This window comes from Notamacropus eugenii, chromosome 2 (assembly GCF_028372415.1).
Source record: "Notamacropus eugenii isolate mMacEug1 chromosome 2, mMacEug1.pri_v2, whole genome shotgun sequence".
Taxonomy (NCBI): Eukaryota; Metazoa; Chordata; class Mammalia; order Diprotodontia; family Macropodidae; genus Notamacropus; species Notamacropus eugenii.
This window is the reverse complement of record NC_092873.1, coordinates 139,610,428-139,634,067: the sequence shown is the minus strand read 5'-3', so window position 1 is coordinate 139,634,067 and position 23,640 is coordinate 139,610,428. Positions and strand designations below refer to the sequence as shown.

Genomic DNA, 23,640 nt, shown 5'->3' with positions numbered 1-23,640 from the left:
TTTCACCATGCTATTTGTATTAATTATCCAAGGTTTAAAATGTCTCTTTTTCTAGTTGTACCCATGCTAGTCAAGCAGAAATAACCACCAACTTATATAGATTCTTAATCTTTCCCCCATCTTTTAAAAACAGAAAAGCTGTACCTTTAAGAAATGCAATGCACATAGCAGGTATGCTATAACATAAATCTCTGTTGATCTGAAGTATTCCAACTGCTTACATTTTTAAAGACAAAACAAAATATTTTCTTACAAAACATAAAAAATGATAATGGAAATAATACCAAGGTTATTAAAATTAGAAATGTTCACCCTAGAATCAACAACACTCAAGTAACCCCTCCATCAAGACGGGCTCAAAAAAAAGTAGAGTCAGGATTCACCAAACTATAAGAGATAGATATTATCTTTGATTATGAACTTGAATGAGATGTACCATTTTGTCTTGTTCTAAAAAAAGGGATGGGGAAAATGTCAGGTGCAAAAACAGCCTTTCTTGATTTTTACAAATAAGATACTCCTAAACTGTTTCTAAGAGAGCTTTCTTACAAAAAGCAAAGGAGGTGAATTGATTATTTTTGGTTATCACTTTTTCTAACCTTAGTAAAATGTAATGCAGAAAAATCATCAAAATCCTACTAAGTGTGTGTATGTGTGTGTGTATTTAGATCTTAGGTTAAGAAGAAGTACCTTCAAAAGGGCATACATACAATTTTCAGTAATATCTTTTAATGTTAGTTCTCAGGAGCTACATATATCTCAGAAATATTTTACACAAATATTTTTATAATCAATACTTTATAAGCAACATTAAATTTCATCATAAGTAAACTTTACCTGTATTTGTTCTGGTGTCCACTGATCAAGGTTGACTGACTTGACCCTGGATATATGAACACCAAGATTTCTGTGAATTCCAGCACATCGAATGCAAATAAATACGCCAATATTCCAGGAAGCCCATCGTGGACCTAAATCACAAAAAGGAAAAAAAGAAAGGATGTATTATTTCTATGTTTTAGAAAGTCTGATTTTCAATATAATCCTAGTACAAGTAAATAGAAATTACAAACATATTTTAAACATGTTAAGAAGAACGCTTTAGCTAATACTAAAAAGGTTACAAACCATTCTTCAGAAATCTAAATCATCTTCTGATTTTTTCATTTCTGTCAACACTAGCTAAAATTATCTGCCATTTTAAAACAATTCATGAGTGAAACTTTTCATGCATCTCATTTAAACCAGAAACTTCATGACATTTCCCCTAACAAGGTCAAAAATTCTGACTAAATACAGTAATATAATGCTAAAAGAAATTCCAAAAGATGGGGTAAACATACATTTAGCACACTTTGCTATCACAGTTCTCAGATCAACTGAAGTTGAAACTACTTACTTTCTAAATTCATGAAAGTTCTTTCTTTCATGAGGTTGGTCAACTGTAATGCATTGATTTTGTAATATCTGGTTAGTCTTACTCTGGAAAACTATTTCCTCTCAACTTTTTGAGAAGTGGGTCTTAAAATAAGCTCTGGAAGAAAACAATATTGATTTAAAATGTGTTTACTATATTAGATTTTTCCTAAAAGCTGAAACTTTTAAAAGATATACTGTCAGTTTAGAGCTTTAAAAAAGGTAAAAAAAAAAATTGAAGGAAAAATTATTATTTTATCTTCACTTCCTTATCGTAAGTATTTGCTGAGGGAATATGTTCTTGTGTGTAGCCCTTCCTTCAGATCAATAGTTTAATTAGTGTCATTTTATAATTCCAAAAGAATCATGATGAGAAAGAACTATGGAGTCTGAATACAGGTTGAAGCACACTATTTTCTCTCTTTTTCTGTTGTTTTCTTAATTCTTGTGGTTTTTCCTTTTTGTTCTAATTCTTCTTTTACAACATGACTAACATGGAAATATATCTAATATGATTGTACATGTATAGATTCAAAATTTTACGAAAGGGAATGCTAAAAACTGTCTTCACAGTTTTTACAGTCTTTACAGTTTTTACAGTAATTATAAAAAATAAAATACTATTAAGTGGGGGGAAATTTTAAAGACTATTAATAGGGAACAAGACTATTAGTTGGCAAACAATATTAATAAATGGACTCCGTCTTTTTTTTCTTTTAAGTGTCATTTTAAACTATTATAAACTACCATCTACTATGCTAGCTAAGATATGAAAAGCCAGTAAGCAGGCATTGCAAGTCTGGGTTAGTGAAATAAGACTGTTTACAAATACTACAATTCTATTCTAATAAGAAAAACTGCCATTTTAAATTTTTATCTGACGCACAATACCTCTAACTGCCAATACAGCTTTTTGAGAGCAGATTTACCTCAAACAAAATAGCTCCTTAACTACAGAGGACAAAAGTTTCACTTATCTGGAAAAAATACAAGTTGCAAAGGGGGAAAAGGTCCAGACGACTCAACTCTATTATTAGCTATGTTACTATTTAGCTGCATGATATTAAACAACTCACTTTACCTTGCCAGATTTAAAATTCCTAAATGATAAACTGAAGTGCTGAGCTAGAGTTTAAAGAAGCATCTCTACTCTGTGAATCGAGATTCTAAAAAATAATCTCTATACTTGAGTTAAAGACGTAGCTTTGTTCATCAAGAGACAAATGTATATTATTTAGATACCTACTTGTGGCTGCTACTTCTAACCTCTACCTAAGCTATAGTTCCTAACTATGAATGTACTCCCAAATTTCTGTTCTATTCTCTGTCACTCTCTCTCATCAGTTCCCATGGATTCAATTACCATTTCTATGGCAATAACTACCAGATCTCCAAATCCAGGCTTAGCCTCTCTCCTGAGCTAGGTCTCACCTCATCAACTGCCTACTGTACACTTCAAAACAGGATGTTCCACTGTCAGCTCAAACTCATCACTCCCAAGGAGAATCCATTATCTTACATTCAAAACTTACATTCTAAACTTCCCCATTCTTCTAGTCATCTAAGTTCACAACCTCAGATAAATTCATCAGTTCTTAGACCTACAACATCTTCTAAAAATAATAATAACTAGCTGGTCAAAGAAAACACTCTTTTTCAGAAACCCTTAAAGACAACTCTGCACATAGACATCACTAGATAGTCAATACTGAAATCAGACTAATTACATACTATGCAGCTACAAGTAGAAAAGCTCTATACAGCCAGTTAAAACAAGACTTGGAACTGACTGTGGCTTATATCACGAGTTTCTTATCGCAAAATTCATACCTAAATTGAAGAAAGTAGAGAAAAACATTAGAACATATAGGTACGACCTAATAATGTCCCTTATGAACATGAAATCAAAGTGATGAATAGATTTAAGAGATTAAATCTGGTAGATAAGAGTGCCTGAAGAATTATAAACAGGGATTTGAAATACTGTATAAGAGGCAGCAACAAAAATGTACCAAAGAAATAGAAGAGCAATAAAGCAAATGGCTGTCTGATTAGTTTTTACAAATAGCTGGGGAGGGAGAGAATTTAAAACTCAAAACTGTTTAAAAATGGATGTTAAAATTTGTTTTTACATGCAATTGGGAAAAAACAAAATATTATCCAAAAAAAGGAAAGAGCCAAAGCAACCAAATGCAGGATTCCAGAGAATAACAAAGAGATAAGGTTTCTTAAATGAGCAGTGCAAAGAAATAGAAGAAAACAATAAAATGGAAAAGACAAGAAATCTCTTCAAGAAAATCAGATATTAAGAGAACGTTTCATGTAAAGATGGGCATATATCATGACAAAAATTATCAAGAAAGTAGGGTAGTTCCAGAAAATCATCTACTTCTGCCTACACTAAAGCCTTTGACTATGCATATAACAACAAAATGCAGCAAGTTCTCAGAGATGAAAGAACCACAGACAGTCAGTCTTGTCTCCTGAGGAACGTATATGCCAGTCACAAAGCAACAGTTAGAACTAAATATGAAACAAGTTACTTGATTAAGATTGGGAAAGATGTATGACAAGGCTGTACACTGTCACCTTGTTTATTTAACTTATATCCAGAGTACATCGAGTGAAACGCCAGGCTAGAGAAGTCAAAAGCCAGAATTAAGGTTGCTGGGAGAAATAAACAGTCTCAGATACGCAGACAGTACTACTCAGACGAGGAAAAGTGAAGAAGAATTAAGAAGGCTCTTGATATGGTGAAAAAGGAAGAGGGTAAACGTTGGCTTGAAACGTCGCACTAAAAAACTAAGATCATGGCAACTGGTTCCATCATTTACTGGCAAACAGAGAGAGAAGAAAGGGAAGCAATGTCAGAGTTTATATTCTTGGGCTCAAAAATTACTGCAAATGGCAATTATAGTCATGAAATTTAAAAAAAAACACTTCTTGGAATTGGGGATAGCATACTAAATAGCACAGACATCATCTTGCTGAGAAGGATCTTCATAGTCAAAGCTATGATTTTCTAGTAGTAATATACAGCTGTGAGTTGGACTATAAGGGAAACTGAGCACTGCAGAATCAACACTTTTGAATTATGGTACTAAAGATGACTTCTGAGAATCCCTTGGATGACAAGGAGATTAAATCAGCCAATACTTACAGAAACTGATTCAGACTATTCATTGGAGGGATAAATACTGAAGCTGAAACTCTGGTCACATAATGAGAAGATAGGACTCACTGGAAACGACTCTAATGTTGGGAAAGATCGAAGGGAAAAGGAGAGGGGGATGGCAGAGGATGAGATAAATAGAAAGTGTCATGGAACAATGAACATGAGCTCAGACATGGAGATAGGGGAGGATGGAGGGGCCTGGTATCTACATTCCATGGGGTCATGAAAAGTCGGACACAACTGAATACATGAACATCACAAACACTGATGTGATCACTCACATCCCTCAATCTGTACAGACCTTCTCCACTATCATTCTCTATCACAGGTCATCCAAAAACCCACTGGAACCATTCCTTTTCTAATTCTATGTTTCATAGCTAAATGTATATACTACTTAAAGGTTTGTAAAGCACTTTATATATGAGACCTTCCAAAAGTCTTACTGCAGCTGTAAGTTTTAGGATCTAACGTTTTAATAGAGGATAGCTACACTAAATTTTTTGGACACTATAAATTATCTCATTTGATTCTTAAAACGACCCTGCGAGGTAAGTGATATTATTATTATTATTCCGCCATTTTACAGGTAAAGAAATTGAGGTAAGAGATGTGAAATGACTTACCCATGGTCACGAAGCTATTAAGTGTGAGGCAGGATTTGAACTCAGGTCTTCCTGACTCAAAATCAAACACTCCACAGTGCACCCTCTGTTTCATGGATGGCAACAAAGGATGGGATTGTTTATTTATCCTCAATCTGGTCAAATATCTCTTTGATTATATCCATTACTCAACTTTCCCTTCACAATATTGCACTGGAAATATGGTACAGCCACTCAATTCCCACTTTAATGGACCAAAACTTTAATCTTTCCAAAAGTATAGTATTTCATACTTTTATACCTAATCATACAGAAGCAGCCAGAAACATTGCTTCTCACTGGTAAAGTATCCAAAAAAAATCTAACAGTGCTTTTGGTGACCACCCAGCTTGTGCCTGAGAATAGAATTTTAAACAATTAAAAGTTTTGGGTTGTGTGTGTGTGTTGTGATTTGTTACCTTAACCTAACCTCATTTCCGTACCCTTTCAGAAGCCAAAGGATGCCTTTTCAATCCTCAAGATTTTGACTTGTTCCTCCTTCAAATTTTATTAGTTTGAAATAAATGTGAAACGTAATCAAGCATTATTTCTTGGAAATTGAGGTTATGAAGTTCCTGATCCTTAGAACATTGTGGTAAAAAGAAAACTCAACGGGTGTGTTTTCATTATGCACACAGTGAAATACTGCTATAGGTAACACTAGATTTACCAGTGAAATGAAATGTAGAACTAGCAAGTCCTATTGCCATATGCTCTTTGCATTTGGCATTGTCTTTAGCTACATTCCTACAAAAGTAAAAGGGGACTGCTTTATGCTGAGCCATGAACAATCACTGGGAAAAATGCTTGCACTGCCCTGCAAGAAACCTTGAATTTGGATGCTTGTTAACATCTTGTAAATCAGAAATGTGCTCCTCTGTACAGTAAAGTCCACTACTATTTAACAACATGAAGCTATGTGACAATAAATAATTTTGCTCCCTTCATGAAAAAATAAAAGTTTTAGGCTACCTAAAGAGCAACTGAAAGGTACACAGTCAGTATGAATACACTAAAACAAATTACAACTATAAACTACGTAACAGAAGAACCATAAAAGATGTCAAAGAATTATAAAATGAAAAGAGGTGAGCAGGTCAGGTGGCTAAAGCAAACAGTTTGCATGTTAAAATGGTATTCAATGTGAAGAGGATGATAAACTCCCTACCACACAGGACCACCCCACCCTTGTCAAGGATATACAGAAATACATGCATAAGAGTTACACAAAACGGATAGCATGAATGGAATGATATCTGTATTACTGGAGGAAATACCCCTATTGATGAGATCATAGAATCAAAGTATCATATTCAAAGAAGGCCTACTGCTCAAACAGGGGTGTAGGGTGTGTTCAGGGAGGACCAGTACCTTTGGTGTGATTGCTGCTGAGTCCTTTTCAGGGCTCTTTACCCCTTTGATGTCCACCTGTTCCACCCAACTCTCACCTGTGGCTCTTAAGAAGCTGCAGCATGTGCAGCGGCCACACCTAGTAAACCATTTCAGCAGATGGGCCAAATCAGGTTGGGAGTAATCAAGGGATCTCAAAACCATCGGTGAGTTAAGGGGGTGTCTACCCCAAGCATGTGAAGACTTCCTCTGGTAGAACAGGCAGATGAGAACAATTTGTTCCAATGGCCATGAAGGCAGCTGAAGCAGGTGATGTGGAGCTCTTAGAGCTTGGTTAAAAGACACCAAGATCATACACTGCATCTTGAGCCATCACTGTCTTGACTCTGTCCTACCACTGGAATACAATGACTATGGAGGAAAGGGTGAGGCTGATGACTTCGTGCAACTCTGCCTCACTTAAATCCATTTTACACAGGAATCAAAAGACATCACCCATACCATTTTACTATTATGCCTCAAAGTCCTGTAGTAACAGGCAAGTGATGAAGCAGCAGGTGCAGATACACTGGGAGGTGTAGCCACAACCCTGCACATAGGTGGCCTAGGTCATAGGGTCATTTCTCACTGGAAGCAGCAATGGAATTCGGCAGCCCCAGGTGTCTGAGCAGCCTTTTAAGGATCACACTGTTCACCTCCTGGTGTGAGGAATGGAGCTAGAAAAGGTGCCCTAAACATCATCTGCTTATCCAACCCTGGCCTGATTACCACAGCAGGGGGGGAATCCCACTATGCGGTCAAAACACACAAAAATGTACATCTGCAAAAATGATTCCGCTCACCATCGGCACATAGAATGTGCACACACTCATAGACAACACAAAATCCAGTAGACCTGAAAGACAAACTGCTCTTGTTGCAAGAGAACTCAACAGGTATCACATCCAAATAGCAGCCCTGAGTGAAACAAGGCTGGCAAATGAAGGCCAGCTTATTTAAGTTGAAAATGGATACACATTTTTCTAGAGTGGTTGCAGTGAAAGGGAGTGCCATGAAGTTGGCGTGGGTTTTGTAATCAAAACTAATCTACCCAGCAAGCTGGTATGCCTGCCAAAAGGAGTGAATGACTCATGACAATGCGATTGTCACTCGCAGGAAAATGCCATGCCGCTATCATCGTTGCCTATGCTCCCACCATGTCAAAGAAAAATTTTAAGATCTAGAGACCCTTATCATCAATGTGCCAAAAAAGGACAAGCTTATAATTCTGGATGACTTTAATGTTAGAGTAGGCTCAGACTACCAGACTTGGCTGCGAGTCCTAGGGAGGAATGGAGTTGAAAACAGCAACAGCAATGGTCATTTACTGCTGAAGACTTGTGCATCGCATGTCCTTCTTATCACTAACACTGTTTTCTGTTTACCTAAACACAATAAAACTTCATCGATGTACGCTCACAGTAAACATTGGCATCTAATAGACTATGTGATTATAAGAAGAGACAGACCAGATGTAAGAGTGACAAAGGCAATGTGTGGTGCAGGGTGCTGGACTGATCACAGACTTACCCTTCCCAAGCTAAATATTTGCATTCATCAAAAAGGTAAAGGGAATAGATTGTACTGCAACAATCACAGGGGGAGGTTCTCTCTCTTAGTCACTGCTGACAAAATTCTTGCTAGAGTCTTCCTTAATAGGCTGACCCTTCACATAGAAGTTGGTCATATATCTGGGAGCCAGTGTGGCTTCAGAAAGGGTCAAGGAATAGTCGATATGGTGTTTGCTGCCCAACAACTCCAGGAGAAAAGCCAGGAGCAGAACAGAGGTCTATATACAAGGTTTGTAGATCTGACCAAGTCCTTTGACACTGTTAGTCGTGAGGGCTTATGGAAAACTATGGTTGCCAGGAGAAGTTCATCAGTTTTGTATGTCAATTTCATGATGGCATGCTTGTCTGGAGAGTGGACAATGCTCTCGTGCCTTCCCCATCACCAGTGGAGTAAAACACGGCTGTGTGCTTGCTCCCATGCTTTTTAGCATGATATTTTCAGCCATGTTGACAAATGCTTTCAACGAGGAAGAACACAGCATCAAGGTCAACTACCATACTGATGGTAAGCTCTTCATTTTGAAAAGGCTACAAGCTGAGACCAAAGTGGAGGGAGTGTTGGTGCATGATTTTCTGTTTGCAGATGATTGTGCACCCAATGCAGCCGCTGAAGCTGAGATGCAACAAAATATGGATCCATTCTTTGCTGCCTCTGTGCTAATTTTGGCCTAATAATTAACACCAAGAAAACACAGGTGCTCCATCAGCCACCACCACATCATCCATACGTGGAACCATCAATTGAAACAAATGGAGAAGTTTTGAATGCTGTGGATAAGTTCACTTACTTTGGTAGCGTACTTTCCAGGGATGTACACATTGACTATGAGGATGATGCACACATTGCCAGAGCTAGCTCAGTGTTTGGGAGGCTTTTGGGAGAGAAGAGGTATTAGACTGACTACCAAACTGAAGGTCTACAGAGCCGTTGTACTGACCTCGTTACTGTATGCCTGTGAAACATGGACAGTCTACCAATGCCATGCCTGGAAACTGAATCACTTCCATTTTAATTGTCTTAAGAAGATTCTGAGGATCACCTGGCAGGATAAGGTACCAGACACTGAAGTTCTTGTTCAAATTGAACTGCCAAGCATTCAAACTATGCTTCAGAGAGCACAACTCCAATTGGCTGGCCGCAATGTTCAAATGCAAAATGTATACTTACCAAAAAGACTATTTTATGGAGAACTTACATGGGGCAGGTGAGCACATGGTGGTCAGAAGAAGTGATACATTAGGGCCACTCTCAAGGTCTCTCTCAAGAACTTTGGATTTGACTGTGCAACACGGGAGACACTGGCACAGGACCGCTCAGCATGGCGTGCCCATATCAGAAAGGGTGCTGTGCTCTATGAGCAAAGCAAAACTGAGACAGCACAAAGTAAACACAAGATGCACAAATTTGGAGTATCCATCCCAAATATTCACACATACTATCTGTACCCAATCTGTGGTAAAGCAATCCGACCTTGTATGTGATCAGCCACAGTTGGACACACTGAAACATCACTTTATCATGGTGATGACATTTTGGTACTCTTCAAAAACAAAGGACAACAACCAACCAACTGCTCAAACCAATATGTTACTTCCTTTGGGGGGTGGAGTTAACTACAGCCTTTTTTCTTGCATGTGCTAATTTTGCTTAATTAGGTTAAAAGTTCTATCTATTAAGGAACTGTCTTTTTCTGCTATGTGCTTCACAGATTCTAGAACTACGGTAAGCACACAGCAGTCAAGCAACTCGACTAAAGTATTAGCTTCAATAAACATGTTTTTTTTTCCTACTGAACTATTTAGCAGATAAGGTCCTTTCTGAGTGTCCTTCTTTGCTTCCTAAAAAGGCACAACCAAATTTACTGAGGCAGATGCATTAATTAATTTCCCTACCACTACTACCATTTTTTTGTTGTTGTTCTGTTTGAGTGCCAAAACAATCCCAAATCATAGCACTAACCATGTCACTCTCTCCCCTACTCAGGAAGCTCCAGTGGTTCCTCTAGCATTAAAGCCCAACAAAATACGGCTCCACAATATATCCTATTCACACCCATCTTCTCAGATTTATTACACAGAAGTTGCCTTCATACTTCCTATACCCAACAGCCCAAGTGACCTATTTACTTGCTGTTTCCTGTTCGTGATATTCCATTTCCCATGTCCTTCAACTTACAAAGGCTTTGTCTCCCATACTTGGAACACATTTCCTCCTTACCTTACCTTAGAATTCCAAGCTTCCTTCAAGTATCAGTTGATACATTAGGTCTATGCTGATTCCCACCAGTTTGCTGGTTGGTTTGTTTCGTATTTCAAATTACTGTGTATGTATTTTCTATTTATTAATATTGTACATATTGTTTGCCCCAAATATAACATAAGCTTCCTGAAGCCAATAACTACTTCATTTTCATTTTTGTATCCTCAGTGTTTAGCAAAGTGCCTGGTGCTTACTGATTGAGTATATGAAATTACAAAGAATCATGAAGCTGTTTACCTGTCATGTCAGCATCCTAAATTATACATCTGACATTATCTGCAAGCAAAAACTCCTCAACATTTGGTTCAACTACAGGTCTAACTTCAAAAAGAAAAGAATTAGAGAAACACTAAATATTATAGTCAAATTTGGTTACTTTTAAAAAATCTAGGAAAACTCCCTATAAATACTATTTTAAACTAAAAATCTGCATAAATTTATATTGAACCCCCTTTAATTTTTCTTTCAGATTGTCACATAACCTCTCCACACGTTTTATAAGAAATAGTTCCATTTACAAAAGCAACACTAAGGAAAAAGAAAAAAAAGAAAGGAAAATGGAAATTTAAGTATAGGTATGGAACAAAAGAGACACAAGGGCACAATTATTTTTAACCTCTAAAAAAGTTTCCCATTTCTTCAGCAAAATGATGGACAGTTTATCTTGCTTAAAACAATTTTAATGTGAAATGTGCTACTCATAACAATGAGAGGTAAATAGTGAAAACTGAGTAAAGGAAACTCCTTAATATTTTAAAGCGACTACCCTATGTTTCAGTGTGGCCTAGTTTGTCACTGAATAATTCTCTCTCAAATTCATGTTATTCTGTACTGTTACAAAAGGATGACACGTGGCAACACTATTGACTGCCAAAGTTTCCTTCATAGATTATAAACTTCAATAAATTCATCACTATACTGATTAACAGAAGAGTGGTAATATGCTGTTTTCCATGTTTCAAAATGCTCCATCAATTATATGCTAGAGGTTAGAAGATGAAGCATCACTAGAATCTGAACTTTTTTGATCATTCAAAATGCTCACAGCACATTTCCTAGCTCTAATAAAAGCCTTTATATGAACCAAAAAAGGACAAAAGATTGTTCTTTGGAAATTAAATTTAGGTATGGAACAATTAATTTCATGTTCTGATTATGTAATATATTGTTCCTATTAATGGTGAATATACATAGTGAAAGAAATCTGTTAGTGCTATACGATGAGAGAAAGAAATATCAACCTTAACAGAGTAGGCATTATCTTTCCCTAGTATGTTAAAAATCCCTCAGCATGAAGAGAACTGTTTCAGGAATCAAGAGCAATAATGTAAAGGAATTTGAAACCATTGCAAAAAAAAGTTCCAGAATATTAATTATCTGAATGGGATGCTAAAATCTTCAAACTTCAAATATTATATTTTTATTCCAAGATTTAAATGAGTCCTTCAGTGTCCCGACTAAAACAGGAGTTGATGGTAGGCATATTTTTAAGCCCCTATAGTAAATACAACTTTAATGAAATGTTGTTTACTGAATTACTTAACAGGTGGTACTTTTGATTTCAATGTAAAAAACAAAACAAAACAAAAAAAACATGGGTACTTACTGTAGTTGTAAAAGTATGGACTACAGCGGAGGAGCCAAGATGGCAGAGTAGAAAGATACACATATGCTACCTCCGAACCCACAGCCCATAAAATACGTGTAAAGAAGAACTCCCAACAAATTCTGGAGCAGCAGAAGCCACAGAACAACAGAGTGGAGGAGATTTCTGTTCCAGAGAGACCGGAAAAACCGACATGAAAGGTGAAAGGTCCGTCCCGCACCGGACCGGAGCAGAGCCCAGCCCTGCCTTGGCTGTGTGGCACTGAGAGGAGCAGATCCGGGCAGGCTTCAGGGACAGAATCTCCAGTAGCTGTGAAGATCCCTCCACCCACAGATGCCAAAGGTCTGTGAGAGGGTCTTTTCAGTTTGTGGAGAGGGGGGCGGGGGTCCCCATAACTCAGGCCCCCTCAGGAGGCAGCAGCAGAGGCAGCAGTGGACTGGGGCTCCCAAAGCAGCCAGGAGCCCGGATCCATTGTTGAAGGTCTCTGCATAAACCCCCTGAGGGAACTGAGCCCCATGTGGCAGCCCTGCCCCCACCTAAGCACCAGAACTTAATCTCACACTGAATAGTAGCCACACCCCCACTGAAAGCCCTGAGGCTGGGGAGCAGCATTTGAATCTCAGACCCCAAGCACTGGCTAGGCGGATCTGGAGGTGAGGTGGGTGTGGAGAGGACACTCAGAAGTCAAGTCACTGGCTGGGAAAATCCCCAGAAAAGGGGGGAAAAAAATAAGACCATAGAAAGTTACTTTCTTGGTGAACAGATATCTCCTCCCTTCCTTTCTGATGAGGAAGAACAATGCTTACCATCTGGGAAAGACATAAAAGTCAAGGCTTCTGTATCCCAAACATCCAGAATAAATATTCAATGGGCTCAGGCCATGGAAGAGCTCAAAAAGGATTTTGAAAATCAAGTTAGAGAGGTGGAGGAAAAACTGGGAAGAGAAATGAGAGAGATGATAGAAAAACATTGAAAAGCAGGTCAACACCTTGCTAAAGGAGACAAAAAAATGCTGAAGAAAATAACACCTTGAAAAATAGGCTAACTCAATTGGCAAAAGCGGTTCAAAAAGCCAATGAGGAGAAGAATGCTTTCAAAACCAGAGTTAGCCAAATGGAAAAGGAGGTTCAAAAGCTCACTGAAGAAAATAGTTCTTTCAAAATTAGAATGGAACAGATGGAGACTAATGACTTTATGAGAAACCAAGAAATCACAGAACAAAACCAAAAGAATGAAAAAATGGAAGTTAATGTGAATTATCTCATTGGAAAAACAACTGACCAGGAAAATAGATCCAGGAGAGACAATTTAAAAATTATGGGTCTACCTGAAAGCCATGATCAAAAAAAGAGCCTAGACATCATCTTTCATGAAATTATCAAGGAAAACTGCCCCGAGATTCTAGAACCAGAGGGCAAAATAAATATTGAAAGAATCCACCAATCACCACCTGAAAAAGATACAAAAAGAGAAACTCCTAGGAACATTGTGGCCAAATTCCAGAGTTCCCAGGTCAAGGAGAAAATATTGCAAGCACCTGGAAAGAAACAATTCAAGTATTGTGGAAACACAATCAGGGTAACACAAGATCTAGCAGCTTCTACATTAAGGGATCGAAGGGCATGGAATAGGATATTCCAGAAGTCAAAGGAACTAGGACTAAAACCAAGAATCACCTACCCAGCAAAACTGAGTATACTACTTCAGGGGAAAAAATGGTCTTTCAATGAAATAGAGGACTTTCAAGCATTCTTGATGAAAAGACCAGAGCTGAAAAGAAAATTTGACTTTCAAACACAAGAATGAAGAGAGGCATGAAAAGGTAAACAGCAAAGAGAAGTCATAAGGGACTTACTAAAGTTGAACTGTTTACATTCCTACATGGAAAGACAATATTTGTAACTCTTGAAACTTTTCAGTATCTGGGTAGTGGGCGAGATTACACACACACATACACACGCGCACACACACACACACACACAGAGCACAAAGTGAATTGAATAGGATAGGATCATATCTTAAAAAAATGAAATTGAGCGGTGAGAGAGAAATATATTGGGAGGAGAAAGGGAGAAATGGAATGGGGAAAATTATCTCTCATAAAAGAGGCAAGCAAAAGACTTTTTAGTGGAGGGAAAAAGAGGGGAGGTGAGAGAAAAACATGAAGTTTACTCTCATCACATTAGACTAAAGGAAGGAATAAAATGCACACTCATTTTGATATGAAAACCTATCTTACAATACAGCAAAGTAGGGGATAAGGGGATAAGCAGGGTGCAGGGGGGATGATGGAAGGGAGGGCAATGGGAAGAGGGAGCAATTTGAAGTCAACACTCTTGGGGAGGGAAAGGATCAAAAGAGAGAATAGAAGCAATGGAGGGCAGGATAGGATGGAGGGAAATATAGTTAGTCTTAGACAACATGACTATTATGGAAGTTATTTGCAGAACTACACAGATATGGCCTATATTGAATTGCTTGTCTCCCCAAAGGGAATGGGTGGGGAGGGAGGGATGAAGAGAAGTTGGAACTCAAAGTTTTAGGAACAACTGTCGAGTACTGTTCTTGCTACTGGGAAATAAGAAATACAGGTAATGGGGTATAGAAAGTTATCTGGCCCTACAGGACAAAAGAGAAGATGGGGACAAGGGAAGGGAGGGATGATAGAAGAGAGGGCAGATTGGTGATAGGGGCAATTAGAAAGCTCAGTCTTGTGGGGTGGGGGGAGGGGAAAATGGGGAGAAAATTTGGAACCCAAAATTTTGTGAAAATGAATGTTAGAAGTTAAATAAATAAATTTTTAAAAAGTATGGACTACAAGAAGAGTCTCTTTCAACAAACCTTCAGTTCTAGTGTAGAATGTACTCAAGAAATGTAAGCTCTAACCAGTAGAAAGTAAAGACAAACACATATTTTAAACCCCACAATTGCTAACAAATCAGGAGATTATGCTTGTGCTGACATTCCTGCTCTCAACCTAAAGATTTAACTGACAATTAACTTCATAAAGTTATCATCAAAATCATGCTCATCGACAAGAAAAGGGAATCCACCACACTTGTATTTACCTTTTTATCTACGAGAAAAGGATAGAAAGTGGCTTTTAACATCCTTTCCTTGGGCAAAAAGGCCCCATAGGGATGGATCAGATGCTTTAAAAGTAAATTGAGAATAAAAATATGAAGATGGGTACAGTTTGCATCAGATGATAGATAAATAGGCAGACAGACAGATAGATAAACAGACATTTCTACAATCTCAACAAGTCACAATCCATCAATGCCTGACAAACTATGACAGTGACAAATATCTCTGGCTAGCATGTATGTGTCTCTGCTTTATGATTCACTTTGCAGTAATAATATCAAAGGATAAAAAATGTCTCTATAGATAATATTTCAAGAAATCTTAAATAAGAGTGATATGTGTGTGTTTGTCCTTCGTTGCCAAAGAAGACCATGCCATCAGAGAAATAATGACATGACTTGCACTTGGCTTTGTTTTGAGTGAGGGAGGGTTGTGCAGGTCACCAGCCTCACTTCTCCTCCAGAGTCATCTGAATCCAGTGACCAGATATTCATCAGGATGACTGGAGATGACCCAGGATGAGGCAATTGGGGTTAAGTGACTTGCCCAAGGTCACACAGTTAGTAAGTGTCAAGTGTCTGAGGTGAGATTTAAACTCAGGTCCTCTTGACTCCTGCACTGGTGCTCTATCCACTGCACCACTTAGCTGCCCCAATAGTGATATATGTACATACTGAAGGCTAGCTCTAGCAGTCTTGAACTGCATCATATTCTGGATAAGTGATATTTTCCATCAATCTGGGTTTTCATAAATATAGAATTTTAGAGTTCAGAGACAACAGTGGACCTTTAGCACAAATAATACACAAAAAAGAAATACTATAATACTCCTCCACGGACTTAATCTTAACACCTTATTTGGAAGAAAAAAAAAAAAGCCTTGAAAAGGAGGTCCAAAAGCTCACCAAAGAAAATAGTTCTTTAAAAATTAGAATGGAGCAGATGGAAGCTAATGACTTTATGAGAAATGAAGAAATTATAAAATAAAACCAAAAGAATGAAAAAAATAGCACACAATGTGAAATATCTCATTGGAAAAATAACTGACCTGGAAAATAGATCCAGGAGGGATAAGCTAAAAATTATTGGTCTATCTGAAAACCATGATCAAAAAAAGGGCCTTCTCTCCCTTATCCTTTGCAAAAGATATTCATATTCATGGAGGTCTTTTCACAAATGCAATAAGCACTATGTATATTCTATATGTTGGGAAATACTAGCACATAATTTTTAAGTGGATAATCAAGGAAGTTTTTAGAAGACATTCATATCTGTGCACAGCAGAGAACAAAAGTAAACTCAGAAGGAAGCAGAGAACAAAAGTAAACTCAGAAGGAAGCAAAGAAAAGCAGGATAGCTTTGAAAACTGTATGATACTTACTACATAGTTTTTCAAAACAACATGAAATGGAGATTCTTTTTGGATTGTGCTGTGTACATGGAAATGATATTTTGATCTTTTAGTATTTAAGTTAAAAATGAATAAAAAATTAAAATTTTTAAAAAAGATATTCATATATAGCTTTGGCTGGGCCTGGGGATGGAAGCAGAAATGGAGAAAAAAGATGAGGAAAAGAAGGAAAATAAGAGAGCAGATAGAAAAAGACCTCTGCAGGTTGGAAGAAAAAATATAAGTAATAAATGTGAACCCAGTGTTACAGCATGAGAAATAGGCCAGAAGCAAGGTGGATAGTTAAGGAAAAGAATCCAATACCAGCCAGTCTAAAACAGGGATGGGGAACCTGTGGTCTCAAGGCCACATGGCCCAATAGGACCTCAAGTACAGCCCTTGGACTGACTACAAACTTTACAGAACAAATCCCCTTAATAAAAGGATTTGTTCTGCAAAACTTGGACTCAGTCAAAAGGCCCAAGGACATGGAAGGTCACAGATTCCCCACCCTAGTCTAAAGGAATAGAACAGGAAATGACTGTAAAAATAATAAATTGCTCTATAGTTTCAGTATGTATGACACGATTATAAAACAAACATCTATGTGTGGCTTAAGGCAGCTATAAGTAACTACACTGCAGTCTTACTTATGTTACTAAACATCTATTGGTCAACACAAAGGTATTGGAGGCAGTCTCTATACAAAAGGTTAGAGGCTCAAGATCTCCCAGCACAGCCACTCCAACTCCACATGATCCAGGGATTGGCAATCTTCCTCAGACACCACTCTGGACCTCCACACTTTTGCTAAAGGTGCAATGTGGTTTCTCTGCAGTAATCTGGTGTAACAAACAATAATAACATTCTTTTTATTTTTTAGGATTATAACCTCATTTTTATTAAATTATTTTATTTGTTTTCAGCATTCGACACTCATTTCCATATATCTTAGATTTTTTTCCACTCTGTCCCTCTCATTCCCCCTTCCTTTCCCACTCCCTCCCTAAGATGGTGTACAATCTTATGTAGGTTCTACATGCACATTCCTATTAAATGCATGTTGCGTACAAGAATTAAAATGAATGGAAGAAACCATAAAACAAAACAAAACATGATACAAAAGAAAATGATCTGTTTCTATCTGCAATCCAGTTCCATAGTTCTTTCTCTGGATGTGGAAGGCATTATGACTCAAGAGTCCACTGGAAATTTTTTAAGTCCACGCATTGCAATGAAGTACTAAGTCTACCAGAAAAATTCCTCCCACACTGAAGTTGTTGCTGTGTACAAAGTTCTCCTGGTTCTGCTTCTTTCATTCAGGATTAGTTCATGTAAGTCTTTCCAGGCTTCTCTGAAGTCTTCCTGTTCATCGTTTCTCATAGCACAATAGTATTCCACTACATTCATGTACCACAATTTGTTCAGCCATTCCCCAGTTGATGGGCATCTCCTTATTTCCAGTTTTTGGCCACCACAAAGACAGGTGCTGTAAATATTTTTGTACATGTGGGACTCTTTCCCATTTCTATGATTTCTTTGAGATACAGTCCCAAAAGCAATATGGCTGGGTCAAAGAGTAAACACATTTTTATAGCCCTTTGGGCATAGTTCCAAATTGCTCTCCAGAATGGTTGGATCAGCTCCACCAATAATGAATTAGTGTTCTAACTCTACCACATCTTCTCCAACATTTATCATCTTCCTGTTTTGTCATGTTGGCCAATCTGACAGGTGTGATGTGGTACCTCAGTGTTGTTTTGATTTGCATCTCTCTAATCAAAAGTGATTTAGAAAATTTTTTCATGTAACAGCTTGAATTTCTTCCTCTGAAAACTGCCTATTCATATCCTTTGATCATTTATCAATTGGGGAATGACTTGTATTTTTGTACACTTGACTCAGTTTTCTATATATTTTAGAAATGAGACCTTTATCACAGACACTAGATGCAAAAATTCTTTCCTAGTTTTCTGCTTCCCTCCTAATTTTGGTTGCACTAGGTTTGTTTGTGCAAAAACATTTCAACTTAATGTAATCAAAATTATCCATCTTGCACTTCATAATATTCTCTACCTCTAGTTTGGTCAAAAATTTCTCCACTCTACATAAATCTGACAAATATACTATTCTTTGCTCCCCTAATTTATTTATAGTATCAGTCTTTATACCTAGATCATGTATCCATTTGGACTTTATTCTTGTGTACGGTGTCAGGCATTGCTTTATGCCCAGTTTCTATCATACTTTTATCAAGTTTTCCCAGCAATTTTTGTCAAACAGTGAGTTCTTATCCCAGAAGCTGGGGTCCTTGGGTTTATCAAACAACAGATTGCTATATTCATTGACTGCTGTGCCTTGAGTACCTAACCTATTCCAGTGGTCTCCCCCTCTGTTTCTTAGTCAGTACCAAGTGGTTTCGATAACTGCTGCTTTATAGTACAATTTGAGAGTGCTAGACCCACCTTCCCTAACATTTATTTTCATTAGTTCCCTTGATATTCTGGACCTTCTGTTCTTCCAGATGAATTTTGATATTATTTTTTCTACCATTTCAAAATAATTATCTGATAGTTTGATTGGTATGGCACTGAATAAGTAAAAATTAATTTAGGTAGAATTGTCATTTTTATTATATTGGCTCAGCCTACCCACAAACAACTGATGTTTTTCCACTTACTTAGATCTGACTTTATTTGTACGAAAAGTATTTTGTAACTCTGTTCATTTAGTCCCTGGGGTTTGTTTTGGCAGGTAGACTCCCTTATAGACCTTATAGTGTCTATCTTAGCTTTAAATGGGATTTCTCTTTCTATCTCTTGCTGTTGGGCTTTGTTAGTAATATATAGAAATGAAGAAGATTTCTGTGAGTTTATTTTGCAAACTGCAACTTTGCCAAAGTTGTTTATAATTTCAAGTAGTTTTTTACTTGATTCTCTGGGATTCTCTAAGTATATCATCATATCATCTGCAAAGAGTGATAACTTAGTTTCTTCTTTGCCTATTCTAATTCCTTCAATTTCTTTTTCTTCCTTATTGCTACAGCTAATATTTCTAGTATCATGTTGAATAATAGTGGTGATAATGGACATCCTTGCTTCACCCCTGATCTTACTGGAAATGCATCTAGCTTATCCCCATTGCATATAATGTTTGCTGAAGATTTTAGGTAGATACTGCTTATTATTTTATGTAAAGTTCCATTTATTCCTAAGCTCTCCAGTGTTTTCAATAGGAATGTGTTACATTTTGTCAAAAGCATTTTCTGCATCTTTGAGATAATCACGTGGTTTCTGTTATAACTACATTCTTATAACACTTTACAGATATCACATGAGTCTCATAACATACCCACTGAAGTAGGCACTAAATTATCATTCCCAATTTAAAGAATAGGAATAAGAGATTAAGTGACTTATCCAGGTGTACATAGGTAGTGCACTTTCAAATCTGCTGAGTCTAATACCACCCATTAGAGGATAATGTTTCTAAATATAGATAAAACTACATTCTACTTGGCTAATGTATTCAAATTCATTTAATTTAAATGATTATCAATAACTTCACTATTTCAAAAATCTGTGATTTCATTGCCATGGGCATTCCCCTCCACAATTTGGCAAAATAGGTAATGAAAATAATAAATATGTATTTTACTTGGTCATTATATGCCAGTATGCATTAAACACCTGAGGGTTTTATGAAGTACAGGAAAAAATATTCCTAATGGAGAGTCTTATATATCTTAAGGCTCAAAAAGGCTAAATGACTATATATAATTTTTTTTTTAAGTTTCAAAAAACAAAATTCCCACAAAACAAATGAACTGACATTTCCTTAATTTGATAAAAAGAATTTAACCTATAGAATGCAGAAAATATGATATGATGATCAAAATTAGCTCATATGTACTAATCAAATAGGATAGCCTGGGGAGGGGGGGGGGAAGATCAAATCTGTATGAGAAAATGATTATATTTCTGACGTTAAATTTTATTCTGAGGCTACTTTTTCTAAATTCCTAAGTAAATCAGGTTCAGTATTAATTTATTACTTTATCTTTACCCTATACATCATTGATTCAATTATTTCTATTCTATTCTTTTCTTTAAAAATGGATTTTTAATCCAATTTTTCTTTTTAAATAGAACTTTCCACCTCCCTTCTGACAAGAACTACAATAAAATAAAACGACAGAGTAAACGGGATCATTTGGATTGATAATGAGCGCCATCTGGTGGTATATGACTGACTGGAAATTAGAAAAATTGTTTTGTTTTGGGATTGAGAGGACTCTTTTTCCAATTCGGAACATGTAGATGGGATCGACAAAATACAAAGTATAGAATCTCTGCTTGTTACAATCCTGCCAATCATGAGACTTTTCTCATTTTTCTTAAAACTTATGGAACCGTATAAAATAATTTCTAGAGAACAGTTTCAAGAACTGGGTCTGGACCATGTAGAACCCTGGGGAAAAAAAAGACAAACTCTAAAAGAACCTGAGCTCAGAAATACTAGAAAATTACTTTTAAAAAAAAAACAAAACAAGAAGTCCTTCTTTAAATGCTTTGCATTAAGTATGTGTAGAACCTATATAAAACTGCATGCTGTCTCAGGGAGGGAAAAAAATCTAAGATATACGGAAGTGATTGTACAACACTGAAAACAAATAAAATAATAGTACTAAAAAATAAATGCTTTGCATTAAAATGCATAACTACTGAAAGAGGGAAAAACTCCTACAATTTCTAAGATCACTTTTATAATTATGATACTCTTTACAGTAGTGACCATAGTCTACCACAGTAATCAGGAACTGCCTATAATCATTAAGTGATTAATTTAGAATTTCAAGTTCCTTATATCTCATACAAAAATGAAAAGGCAAAAGCAACCAACTTCAACAACTACATCAATGTTAAAGAAAATTTTAAAAACCAAATACTAACTAGTGCTATTTCAAATTCATTCTCAAAACTTTGACTCCTCCTAAGCAAAACTGCCAAATATTTGCAATCTATCCAAAGCCAAAAGCCCAATTTGGCTTTGGGTTCCTGGTCCAAAACCTTCTTGCTAATATTACAACTACATACGGTTCTGTGTCAATCAGAAGATACCAAGGCCATTTCTCCTTGGTAGTCACCTGATCATGACCATAGACACACTATGGTTTTTGCTGCTATGAATAATACTTAATGCCAATATCAGAAGATCTCAGGGATCATCTAGTCTAATTTCCCACTTAATACAAAAATCTCTTCAATAGCATTCCTTGGAAATCAATCAAAAGCATCTATTCAGTGCCTACCACACTTGGAACTAAGATACAAAACTCAAAAATTAGGGAACTTTATGTTATACAAGAGGGACACATATAAATATATGAAAGAATAAATGAAGTTAAGTGTTTACTGTGTGCCAAACACTAACTTAAGGGCTGATACAAAGAGAAAATCAAGAGTCAATGCTCTCGTATTTACATTCTAAATAGGGGAGCTTCAGCTACAGGGCAGGGTGAAAGAACACTGGTGGTCCTTAGGATCCAGTGGCAGCCAAGAAATCTAGTTGATGAGAAATGGTAGGGCTAGGGGATATAATGGAAAGGCAGATGGTAATACCTAATGGTCCTCCCTATTACTAAAAAGATTCTAATAAGTGACTCCCAACTCATCCAAAAACCACGTGAGTGGCCATATGTCCCCAAGGAGCTAGAGGAACTTAGGCCTATGACTGTAGAAAAAAAAGTAGGGTTAAGTGTTAGAAGAGATCAGGCACTCTAAGTTCTCTCCTGCACAGGATGAAAACAGGAGTACATGGAATGGAAAAGGAGAAGGGATTATTGGCAGGAAGATTTGGGACAGAAGACAGGAAGAACAAATAGCTGAGCAAACGGGAAAGGACTGACACACAAGGTAGAATTTAAGCTGGGTTTCAAAGGAAACAAGATATTCTAAGAACTGCTCCATGCATAGGGGACAATGAGTGCCTAAAATGAAGATGTGCAATGAGTGAAGAACAGCTACAGGAACATGTGTGAGAATATTAAGAAGGTCAGTCTGACTGGACCACAGAATATAGGAAGGAAACCAACGCTGGAAAGGTGAGGCAAGTTATAACTCTTTAAACACCCAATAGAACAGATTCTGTTTGATCCTTGAGCTAACAGAGAACCTACTAGAGCTTACTGAGTAGGAACATGATCAGACACATGGCTTTTGGAATGTCATTTTGAAAGGCATATGGAAGCCACTGGGAAAGACCAATTAGAAGATTATTCCAATAGTTCAAATAAGTGGTAAGGAGGATCTGAACTAGGGTGGTTGAGTCTATAGGCCAGGAAATCAATAAGAAGACTACTGTAGGGGGTAGAAGTGATAAGGGTCTAAAGTAGAGAAGGGGACAGAAGCAAGAACTGTAGAGGTTGTTTGCTGTAGAGTTTGTAGAGGTAGAATTGAGAAGAATTGAAAGTGAAGCTCTAACAATTCCAGTAACAAAAAGTTCACTGCTTTCCAAGATAACATTATTGGTAAGTTGGAAGAGGTTGTGAATTACATGTACATATTCTCTATCCATTGTTTCCCTATCCATGTCCACAGCTAAGAGAATGAGCTGAATGCATTTTTGTCTCTGAAGTCAACAACAATGAAATGCAGTCTTGAGTAAAGGGAACACAGATATAACTCTCCCTTCATTTTAACAAGTATAATTAATCATCTATTAAGTACATTGGATTTAGGTGCTAGTGATACCAACATATAACTAGATGATAACAAAAGTTATGACAAACACCACTCAATATAAAAGGCTTTAGTTACACTTCTAATATAAAAGATAGGTCGCATAGTAAACCAAATCCGGTATCAGTTTGGGAGCAGCCAGCCACACAATTAGGTAAACAGATGTCTATGAGTAATAGAATGAGATGATCTTTTAAATATGAGTGGTTCTAATAATACTGAACATACTACAAAACTCAATTTAATCTTTTAAATTTAACTTAAAATCTGTGATATTTGTCAGCACTACCAAATCAGATTTATACATAAAAAACATCATTAAATATTTCCTCTTCATACTGATTTAATCTTCAGAGAATGGA

The 23,640-nt window shown here is 36.9% G+C and overlaps 1 protein-coding gene across 10 annotated transcripts in view; it reads right to left on the bottom strand.

Moving 5' to 3' along the window:
* The window catches only part of SMAP1 (small ArfGAP 1), a 326,484-nt gene that overhangs the window by 156,240 nt on the left and 146,604 nt on the right, over positions 1-23,640 (bottom strand). For all 10 annotated transcript variants that reach the window (XM_072642575.1, XM_072642576.1, XM_072642582.1 and 7 more), the window contains one exon: positions 838-971. In XM_072642575.1, coding sequence (XP_072498676.1) covers positions 838-971 — 134 coding nt within the window. The remainder of the gene's footprint in view (positions 1-837; positions 972-23,640) is intronic.